The sequence below is a fragment of the Tachyglossus aculeatus genome, chromosome 14 (genome assembly GCF_015852505.1).
Source record: "Tachyglossus aculeatus isolate mTacAcu1 chromosome 14, mTacAcu1.pri, whole genome shotgun sequence".
Taxonomy (NCBI): domain Eukaryota; kingdom Metazoa; phylum Chordata; class Mammalia; order Monotremata; family Tachyglossidae; genus Tachyglossus; species Tachyglossus aculeatus.
Window position 1 is genome coordinate 48693471 of NC_052079.1, and position 11128 is coordinate 48704598.

Here is an 11128-nt window from a genome sequence, read left to right on the forward strand (position 1 = left end):
GCTCAATCAATCAATCGTATTTATTGAGCGCTTACTGTGTGCAGAGCACTGGACTAAGCGCTTGGGAAGTACAAGTTGGCAACACATAGAGACAGTCCCTACCCAGCAGTGGGCTCACAGTCTAAAAAATAAATACGATTGATTGATAGGTGTGGCACTTGGAGATACGGGACCTGTACATATCTATTCTATTTATTTTATTTTGTCAGTATGTTTGTTTTTGTTCTCTGTCTCCCCACTTTAGACTGTGAGCCCACTGTTGGGTAGGGACTGTCTCTATATGGTGCTAACTTGGACTTTCCAAGCGCTTAGTCCAGTGCTCTGCACACAGTAAGCGCTCAATAAATACGACTGATTGACTGATTGATTGACAATACCTGTCAGAGAGCCCAGATAAAAACAAAGATTAAGAACAGAAAAGATTCAGGCCCAAAAGACTGCAACCGGATTACGGCACAGAAGAACCGTGGCCTGTAGGGAGGGCGGATCAAAATCATCATCATCATCAACATCATCAATCGTATTTATTGAGTGCTTACTGTGTGCAGAGCACTGTACTAAGCGCTTGGGAAGTACAAGTCCAGCCTAAAAGGGCATTAGAGGAGGGAAGGGAGGATGTCACTAAGTTTCATCTCAGTGCTCAGTGCTCAGTCTGGCCCTCGCTCTACTGTGATGTACTAGGTCTATTATGTGGTAATGAGAGTCCTCACCACTCACTGGAGGACTCACTAATCCCTCACACTCACCCAGGGGGACTCACCAATCCCTCACACTCAACAGAGTAACTCACCAGTCCTCCTGATTCAGTGGAGGGATTCACCAATCTCACATTCACAGGTTGAGCGGGGAGGGGAGAGAAGGGAACTAACTGTTCTTGCCCCATTCTAGTGCAAATACACTGATAGAACTAACATTCTATTTGTTCCGACGATTTTGACACCTTCTCCATGTTTTGTTTTGTTGTGTGTCTCCCCCTTCTAGTCTGTGCGCCCGTTGTTGGGTAGGGACCGTCTCTACAGACTCAGCCGCAGACACAGCCGCAGTCCAGCGGGCTGCTCCTTAGAGGGAGGGTGATGAGGGCAGGAAGTGTTTGTCATAAAAATCCCAGAAGTCATCATCCTTTCCAGCAAGGGGGGCTGCCACAGCTGGGGAGCCCGGGCCGGATACTGAGACCCCTAACGCATCCCGACTCCGCGGCCCCAAGGGGTCCTTCGGGCGGGTAGGGGGATCCAGATGGAGGCCAGGGGCCCTCCGGGGCAGGCTCTCCCAGGTCCGCTGCAGGGCCCCGGCCAGGCGGGAGCCCCTCAGCTGAGACTCTGTCCAGTGGCCTTGGAATGAGAAACCAGAGTTCAGGGAAGGAAGGGGTTGTGGGAGGCAGAGGAGGCAAGGGCAGGGAAGAACAGGACAGCAGAGAGGGAAGGGAAAGGGAGGATCAGGGAGGGAGACTGGCCTGGGGGCTACTTCCTCCCTAGGCCTTGAGGCCTAATGCCTCCAACTTCCCCCCAGCCCTCCTCCTCCTCCTCCTGTCCCAAGATCCCTCATTCCCTGTTCCCCATTCATCAGGAGGCTATGCTTCAGTTAGTCCTGGAGAGGGCTGAGCTTGTATCTGCTAAACCCTATCAGACTCTTCCGATCGCTTGCTACAGAGGTCCACACAGTAGGTGCTCAGTAAATACCACTGACGGATTGACTAACTCTGAAGGGGTGTGGTTCGCTAAGAAAGGGAGGAAAGAGAATCTGGCAATCAGGTGATAAAATCGGGCAGACCTGGGCAGTGAGTGCATGTGTGCACACATGCAACACACACACACACAAACACACACAGACACACAAACACTTCGCTCCTCCAGTGCCAACCTCCTCATTGTGCCTCTATCTCCCCTGTCTCACTGCCAGTCCCTGGCCCACGTCCTGCCTCTGTCCTTCCCCTGATCCGACAATGACTCTCCCCATCTTCAAAGCCTTGCTGAAGTCCCATCTCCTCCAAGAGGCCTTCCCAGACTAAGCCCCACTTTTCCTCAACTCCCATTCCCTTCTGCATCATCTTGACTTGCTCCCTTTGCTCTTCCCCCCTCCCAGCCCCTCAGCACTTATGCATATCTGTAATTCTATTTATTTGTGTTGCTGTCTCTCTCCCCCACTCTAGACTGTAAGCCTGTTGTGGGTAGGGAATGTGACTGCTTATTTTTGTATTGTATTCTCCCAAGCCTTTAGTACTCAGTACTGAGTAAGAACTCAGTAAATACGACTGAACGAATATCTCCCTCACATTGCTCCTCCCAGGCCCCACACACTCCCAGATCAGATCTAGTCAGTGAGTGCGTGCATACACACACACACACACAAGCACACAATCTCTCTCTCTCACTCTCTCTCTCTCTCTCTCTCTCTCTCTCTCCCCCTGCCCCCAAATCCCCGAGCCTTGGCTAGCACAGCTGTCCGGTAGGGCCAAGCGGCCGCCTCTCTTGACCTGTAACGATCTGGGTGCCCGGCCTCACACCTCAGGCAGGGAAGGAGAAAACCAGAGTTCCCGGGGGTTGCCAGAGCTGGGACCCCAGCCCCAACCCCAGCTGAGCCCCGTCACGCAGCTGTGCTCTGCTGGAAAAGAAGCCCCACTTGGGGTTGGAGGGACTTCATTCCCATCCCTGCAGGCTCAGTTTTTCCCTCTGGGAAATGGGGAGAGCTCCTCATGCTTCCTCAAGGGGCCGCCTGGCAGGGAAGGAGGTGGGAAAGGCCCGTTGGCAGAGAGTTGCTCTCTCTACCGGGCCCGAGCCCCTCACTGGGCAAAAGACCCTTGCTCCGAGCTCCACAGCCCCACTCTGAGTTCCCGAGGACCACCTGGCTTCCTCTCTGGTGCTCTCTGTACCCTCCCTGGCCCATCCCACCGAGACGGATTGGAGGTGGCGATGTTGGGGTGTCTCCCTCTTTATTGCTGCAGCCTGCCCTAAGGGCGGGTCCCTTAACTCGGGGACTAAGATTAGGCAGATTTGCTGACTTTGCGCCTGTCCGCAAACCTCTGAAACAATGCCCGCCGGAGGTTACGGTCAAGGGCATTTTTCCGATGCCAGCGTCCTGTGAAGACAAGTAACAGGTCAGCCCCGGTGTTTGCCCCCAACTCCTCTTCCATCCCCCCACCGGGATCCGGGCTTGATCCGCTGTGCCCGCCCCCGGCTCCACCCCCGTCCTTACCCAGTTCGTCAGTCTTCCTTCCATGCCAGTTGCTGAGGTCCCTCACTGCTCGCTCAAACACGTCCGGGGTGTAGGAGTCCATCATCAGGCTCCTCAGCTCCATCGGGGGACCTGTCGGACACAGTATCGCGTCATTTGTCATGTTGTGCTCGTCCAAGTGCTTAATACAGTACTCTGAGCCCAATGAGCACTCAGTAAATACCACCGATTGACTGACACCAAAGAGTGGTGGTATTTATTAATAATAATAACAATAAACAAGAGTGGTGGTACTTGTTACATGCTTCCTACCTGCCAAGCACTGTTCTAAGCACTGGGGTAGATACAAGCTAATCTGGTCGGGCACAGTACCATTAGGGTACATACAAGGTAATCAGTTCAGACACAGTAATAACTGTGGTATTTGTTAAGCACTTACTGGTGCCAGGCACTGTATTAAGCGCTGTGACAGATACAATCAAATCGGATTGGGCACATTTCCCGCTCCCACGTGGGGCTTGCGGTCTTAATCCCCATTTTTCAGATGAGGTGACTTAGGCCCAGAGAAGTGAAGTGACTTGCCCAAGGTCACCAGCAGAAAGGAGCACGGGCCCGAAAGTCAAAGGACCTGGGTTCTAATCCCTGTTCTGTCACTTGTCTGCTCTGTGACCTCAGGCAAGTCATTTCATTTCTCTGTGTCTTAGTTTCCTCAGCTGTAAAACAGCGATTCAGCACCTGCTGTCCCTCCTACTTAGGCTGGGAGCCCCGTGTGGAACAGTGACTGTGTCTGGCCTGATTGATTGGAATCTATCCCAGTGCTTAGGACAGTGCTTGATTAATAGGAAACACTTAACAAATACCATTAAAGCAACCAAACAAAAAGATTCCTCCTGCTTCTTTCTCCTGGGGATAGGAGGATGCATTGGTCCTCCCTGGGAGAGGGTCTGGGGGAAAACCTCACAGTCCTTCAGCCTGGAGGAGCCAGGGGAACCAATCAATCATATTTGTTGAGCACTTACTGTGTGCAGAGCACTGAACTAAGCGCTTGGGAGAGTACAATACAATAGAATTAGCAGACATGTTCCCTACCCTTAATGAACTTACAGTCTACAGCCGGAGATCCAAGCCCTCAAGTGGAATCTGGAGGGGGAATGCTGGGCGCAGACTTTCGTTCATTCATTCAACCGTATTTATTGAGTGCTTACTGTGTGCAGAGCACTGTACCAAGTGCTCGGAAAGTACAATTCAGCAACAGATAGAGACAATCCCTACCCAACAATGGGCTATCAGTCTAGAAGGGGGAGACAGGCAACAAAACAACTCTGTAGCAGTTTGGCTGGACACACAGATGGACAGACTCATTCTTTAATGGTATTTGTTAAGTGCTTACTGTGTGCTGTACTAAGCGCTGGGGTAGATACAAGTCAATCAATCTTACTAATCGAGTGCTTACTCTGGATGCAGAGCACTGTACTAAGACTTCTCTTCAGTGGAGCCGCCTAACCTGGAGTAGTTGTCCCCATTGGCTGTTGGGAGCTGGGAGCTCATTGTGGGCAGGGACTGTCTCCGTTTATTGTTAAATTGTACTCTCCCAAGCGCTTAGTACAGTGCCCTGCACACGGTAAGTGCTGAATAAATATGACTGACTGTGGCCCATTGGGTGCCAGCGGGGGCTGGCCAAGCCAGGCCTATGTCCTCTCTAGAGCGGGGCCCCCGAAACCCCCCGGGCAGGGCCAGGGAACGTGGCCCCCACCATAACTGCCCACAGACCTTTGGCAGAGATGAATTCTCAGCCTCACCAGGCCCTGTGGTTCACGCCTCTCCTTCCCCTCTCCTCTCTGTGCCTCCCACTTACCCGGGAACAGGTCAGATTTCATGCTGTAGCTCAGGTCGTGGAAAGCGCCAGTGCTCGAGGCATCAGACTGGTTCAGGGTGGCATTGGGCAGGATGTTACCCATCCTCCTCTGCCCCTCGCTCACTTGGTTTAGGATCCGCCAGGCCTGGGGACAAGATGGGGTGGGGGCGGAGGTGGGGGGCACTGTCAAGTTCACTGTCGGGGGATGACACCCCCACTCCGTCACCCAACTCTCAGCCTCTCCCCAATCAGCCTTTCCCCGCGGCCCCCCTGAGTCCTGGAGCAGGGGAGGGAGAAGTGACTGGGTCGCAAGGTGGAAGGGGAGGGGGCCGAAGCGGGGACACGCGAGGGGGCTGGATCTCGGCCCCGGCTGCGGGGGACTGAGGGACAATTCCCTTGGGTTCCAGGACTCCCCCTGTATGATTGTCCCCAACCAAACAAAAAGGTTTCTCCAGCTTCTTTCTCCTGGGGGGTTGGGGAATCACTTGGGGCAGGTGACAGAAGAAGTTGATCCCTCTGGGCCCGCCAAATCCTGAGACCCCACCTCTTCCGGGGGACAAATTCCAGGAAGATGTTGGCATTGGCAGGACCAGGGGCAAGGACAGGAGAAGGGACAGGGGCAAACAGCCCCAGAAGAAACAGCTGGGCAGTGGCAGAGCAGCTGTGGCTGCATCCGCCATGGATACGTGGGTGGGGAATGTGTCTGTTGTTAGATTGTATTCATTCAATCATATTTATTGAGCACTTACTGTGTGCAGAGCACTGTACTAGGCGCTTGGGAAGTACAAGTTGGCAACATATAGAGACGGTCCCTACCCAACAGTGGGCTCCAAGCGCTAAGTACAGAGCTCTGCACACAGCAAGCCCTCAATAAATACGACTGAATGAACCAGCTGTTCTCGTTGGGCTGAGAAGTTCTGGAAACCTTAGTTGTATGGCTGAAGGGAGAGATGAAGGGACAGCTAGGCTTTCTGCAGCCTGGGGGACTCTCTCAGTGGCCCCAATTCCTTCTTCGCCGCCCACCTCTGACCCCAGCAGGCCCCAGGCCGGCCTTGCCTTGCACTCCTGTGCTTTGGAGTTGAGCTGTTCCACCGCGCTGCCACCAGCCCGCTGCACGGCTGTGCTGGGGACCAGGCTGCTCTTCTTCCTGCCCACGGCCCTCCCTCTGGCCTTCTGCTCTCGGTCCTCCTCTTCCTTGGGCTTGGGGGAGCTGGGTCCGGGGCTGGGGGTTGCCTGCTTCTGCTCCTTGCTCAAATCCATCCGGTCCGGCTTGGCGGGTGGCTGGGGCGACCGCTTCGTCCGGAATCCCCTGGGTGTGGTCTCCTTCGGTGGAGGGGTGGTCTTGGAGGAGGCCGCAAGGCCCTCGGGCTGCGAGGGCCTCCTGGGCCAGCTGAAGGACGCCTGGGAGGCTCTGCGTAAGGAGCACCGGGACGAGGGAGGTGGGGACGGGGTGGCTACCGGGCGGGCCGTGAGGACCGGGGGGCTTGCAGGGGACTTCCAGGTCGCTCGAGAGCTTCTTCTGCCACCCGGGGAGATCCCAGCCTGGTTGGCATTAGCTGAGGAGGGAGAGGGGGGCAGAGGCCCACAGAGAGGGGACACCCAACCCCAAGAGGCAGAGGGTTAGTGGCGGGAAGGGAAGAGAGAGGCCGGCGGCTGGTTCCCTCCCTAGCCTCGGTCCAAGGGTCCGGGCTCACCCCTCCCCACGACCCGACATCAGCTCCATGGCTGCCCTGACCCAGTGACCCCTCCAGAGGGACAATAGGGTTTCCACCTCCTACCCTCCCACCTGCATGTCCTCACTTCCAGGGAAGTATTTGTCTCTCTCACATGCACACACACGTGTGACCAGGGCCAGCTTGAAAGAGTAAGCAACCACTCAGAGCACAGCGTGGCAGAAGCGGTGGCACAGACACGCTTTCCCCCCAGTTGCTGCGTGTGGTGCTGCTGTGCTACGTTGTGTAGACACGCGGCATGATGTAATGCCACCGCACAGAGAGGGGCCGGAAGCGACCTACCCTACGTCGTTTCAGGGCAGCCAAATGGCTAAGCCAATCGTCCCCTCCCCATCGCCCCCATCTCCCACCCTGGCTTCACCCCCCACCCCATCCTGGCAACTTGTTCCCACCCCTGGGGCCCTCAATCCTCTGGGACCCCAAGTAACCTGGATGAACAGCGATTGAGGGAAAAGCAGTTGAGGTTTTGAGAAGAACCAGGATCTGCCCGCCCCATCTCCTCCCTTGTCTCCGGGGTCCCTACCTGGGCTAGGGCAGGGCATCCCAGAGCCTTCTCTCTTGGGGTGGGCTGTAGAGGTTTGTGAAGCCCCAGCCAACACCTGCAAAAGGAAACCAAGGTCGCGTAATGATAATAATGAAATAGTGGCATTGGTTGTGCGCTTAGTACGTGCCAAGGACTAGGGTAGATCCGATACAATCTGAACATAAACAGCCCCTGTCCCACATGGGGCTCAGTCTGAAGGGGAGGGAGAACAGTATCGAAACTCCATATGACAGATGGGGAAATGGAGGCATGGAGCTGTTAAATGACTTGCCCGAAATTACACAGCAGGCTAGAGCAGCGGAGTCATGTCAGGCAGCTCAGCGGCCCAGTGCCGCTGCCCACCAGGCACAAAGTTCTGCGCTGCCCATCGGCTCAGTAATTATGGAACTTGCAGCGGCACCTGCCCTCTGCCCTCACCCACCCCTTCCCATCTTCTTCCCGACCAGGGCTGCACTTGGTGACCCCTCCTGCCGCCGCCCCTGTAACCTACCGTGTGTGAACTTAGACAAGAACCTTAACTTCTCCGAGCCTCAGCTTCCTCATCTGTAAAATGGGGAGAAGATGCCCATTCCCTCTCCACTGAGCCGTCCCAAGGAGTGGAAACACACTGATACATGGGAGGCTGGCTGTCTCCCTGACTGGGGGCGATTTGGAGACGATCGATCCTCCCCATGGCTGCCCCAAGGGAGGATGGGAGCTGGACACAAATGGGGAGCGGTCCAGGGGTCACTAAATTCAAGGTCGGGCCTGGGTTGGGGGTGGAAGAAGGGAGTCCTTCAGCCTCCTCCGGTTACAGCAGCTGCTGGGGAGAGGCCTAGGCAGGCGCAGATTCCCCTCAGCTGAGGATCGGATGTCGAAGAGCGAACTGCCCATCCTCAAGGTAGGGGGTTGAGGGGGTCATTGGGTTACTTCTCGCCTCCAGACTGAGCAGCAGAGCTTCCGATTTCCCTCCCTGCCCCAGTCACCCCAATCCATCAATCAATCACTGGTATTTGTTGAGCGCTTACTGCGCAGAGCACTGTACTAAGCTCTTTGGAGACTACCGTACAACAGAGGTAGCAGACACATTCTCTGCCCACAGTGAGCTTACAGTCTATAGGGTGAGACAGACATTAAGACAAAAGAGTCCTTTACAATAAATAATTCAACGATATGTACATAAATAATAATCATAATAATGATGGCCTTTATAAAGCGCTTACTATGTGCAAGGCACTGTTCTAAGCGCTGGGGAGGTTACAAGGTGATCAGGTTGTCCCACAGGGGGCTCACAGTCTTAATCCCCATTTTACAGATGAGGGAACTGAGGCACTGAGAAGTTAAGTGACTTGCCCAAAGTCACACAGCTGACAATCGGCAGAGTCAGGATTCAAACCCAGGTCCTTCTGACACCATGGGATTCGAACCCATGACCTCTGACTCCAAAGCCCATGCTCTTTCCACTGAGCCACGCTGCTTCCCCAGAAAAAGGCCAATCACCCCTCTTGCCTTCCCTCCAATATCTTCCTCCACATCCTCCTCCCTCATAAACAATAATAATAATGGTATTTGTTAAGTGCATACTTTGCATCATGCACTGTTCTAAGCCCTGAGGTAGGTACAAGCTAGTCTGTTTCCCACATGGGGCTCACAGTCTTCATCCCCATTTTGCAGATGAGGGAACTGAGGCACAGAGAAGTGAAGTGACTTGCTCAAGGTCACCCAGCAGACAAGTGACGGAACCGGAATTAGAACCCAGATCCTTCCGACACCAAGGCCTGTGCTCTATCCACTAGGCCACAATGCTCCTGCCTGAAGTAGCAACCAGATGTGCGCTCCCACCAGGTTTTGCCTTCTTCCCCTTGGAATGCCAACTGTAATAATCATCATCATCACTGTGGGTTTTTTTAATGCTATTTGTTAAGCATTTACTCTGTGCCAGGCACCGTACTAAGTGCTGGGATAGATACAAGATAAGCAGGATGGACACGGTCCACGTCCCACAAGGGGCTCAGTCTTAATCCCCGTTTTAAAGATAGTAATAATAATAATGATGGCATTTATTAAGTGCTTACTATGTGCAAAGCACTGTTCTAAGCACTGGGGGGGAAACAAGGTGATCAGGTTGTCCCAAAGGGCTCACAGTCTTAATCCCCATTTTACAGATGAGGTAACTGAGGCTCAGAGAAGTTAAGTGACTTGCCTAAGGTCACACAGCAGACATGTGGTGGAGCCGGGATTAGAACCCTTGACCTCTGACTCCCAAGCTCTTTCCACTGAGCAATAAATACAGCTGATTGATTGATCTCTCAACCTCAGCTCCTGGTTACCAACTGGTCTCCTTAGCCTAGAGCCCAGACTTTCCCCAGTGGAAACCTAGCTCAGAGATAATAATAATAATAATAATGATGGCATTTATTAAGCACTTACTATACACAAAGCACAGTTCTTAGCGCTGGATAATAATAATAATAATGATGGCATTTATTAAGCACTTACTATGTGCGAAGCACAGTTCTAAGCACTGGGGAGGTTACAAGGTGATCAGGTTGTACCACGGGGGGGCTCACAGTCTTAATCCTCATTTTACAGATGAGGTAACTGAGGCCCAGAGAAGTTAAGTGACTTGCCCAAAGTCACAAAGCTGACAATTGGCAGAGCTGGGATTTGAACCCACGACCTCTGACTCCAAAGCCCATGCTCTTTCCACTGAGCCACGCTGCTTCCCAATTTTATAATGGCATTTATTAAGCACTTACTATGTGCCAAGCACTGTTCTAAGTGCTGGGGAGGTTACACGGTGATCAGGTTGTCCCACGGGGGGCTCACAGTCTTAATCCCCATTTGACAAATGAGGTAATTGAGGCCCAGAGAAGTTAAGTGACTTGTCCAAAGTCACACAGCTGATAAGTGGCGGAGCCTGGATTTGAACCCATGACCTCTGACTCCAAAGCCCGGGCTCTTTCCACTGAGCCAGGCTCTGCGATATCCCGGACACCTGATCTGAAGGCGAGGCCTGGGCTGGGCCGCAGACACGGACATCAGAGGTGGACCCGGGCAACTGCAGCTGACCTCTAGCCGCCTCGGGACCGGATGCCCTGAAAACCATTTCCCTGTTGTGTTTCCGGGGCCAGGGGCCACACACTTTGGCAGGATCCCAAGCCCTCAGTACAGTGCTCTGCGCACAGAAAGCACCCAATAAATACGATCGACTGATTGATTGAAGTGTGAGGAGAGGGGAGAAGGGTGAATCTGTGTGCCGACGTGGAAGGCCTGATCCAAAAACAGAAAGAGCTCGCTGCCCACCCCCGCCCCACTGTCCCCTAATTCCTATCTCACCTTTACAACAGGTTCTTTCATAGCTGCAGGCGAGCTGACAAGACTGAGTCTTCGGAGCCTCCGGGTCTTGGTTAGCCCCCTAGAGAGCAGGCAGTGGCCAGGGCTCTGAATGGGCCCCCCCAGATCACTGGCAGGCTGAGGCTTGGCTGTTACTACGGTGATGACAACACACAGGGCTCCAAGTACCTTTGTGATGGAATCGTCTCCCCCCCTCCCACCCCCCCAGCCCCCTGCCCCCCCCCCCCCCCACACACACACACACACACAGAGGCTGGTGAAATCTGGGCTCTGGTGGGACTCCCCGAGGCAGTGGGCTAGCAGGTGTGGAAGGGAGGGTCCCCTGGGGCACGGTGGGAAGGGGTGGTGAGGCCGGGTCTCACCCATAAGACAGTGAGTGGCACATCTTTAAAGGCTGGGAGAAGTGCCTTCAGCTTCATCTCTTCGGCTCCAAGAGGGGAGAGACGGAGTCCTTGGAAGAGGGCTGGCTTCAGGCCCCTCCCTCATAAGCAT

General features: G+C 54.1%; 1 protein-coding gene across 1 annotated transcript; it reads right to left on the reverse strand.

Annotated features, from left to right (window-relative positions):
- Window positions 1-2909: 2909 nt before the first annotated feature.
- TEX33 (testis expressed 33) lies at window positions 2910-10738 on the reverse strand. The gene is made up of 6 exons (XM_038756812.1): window positions 10619-10738; window positions 7280-7355; window positions 6080-6579; window positions 5024-5168; window positions 3190-3300; window positions 2910-3072 (listed from the first exon to the last, which is right to left on the reverse strand). Exons 1-6 carry the CDS (start codon window positions 10637-10639, stop codon window positions 2978-2980), a joined length of 948 nt encoding a protein of 315 aa, XP_038612740.1. The 5' UTR covers window positions 10640-10738; the 3' UTR covers window positions 2910-2977.
- Window positions 10739-11128: the final 390 nt, after the last annotated feature.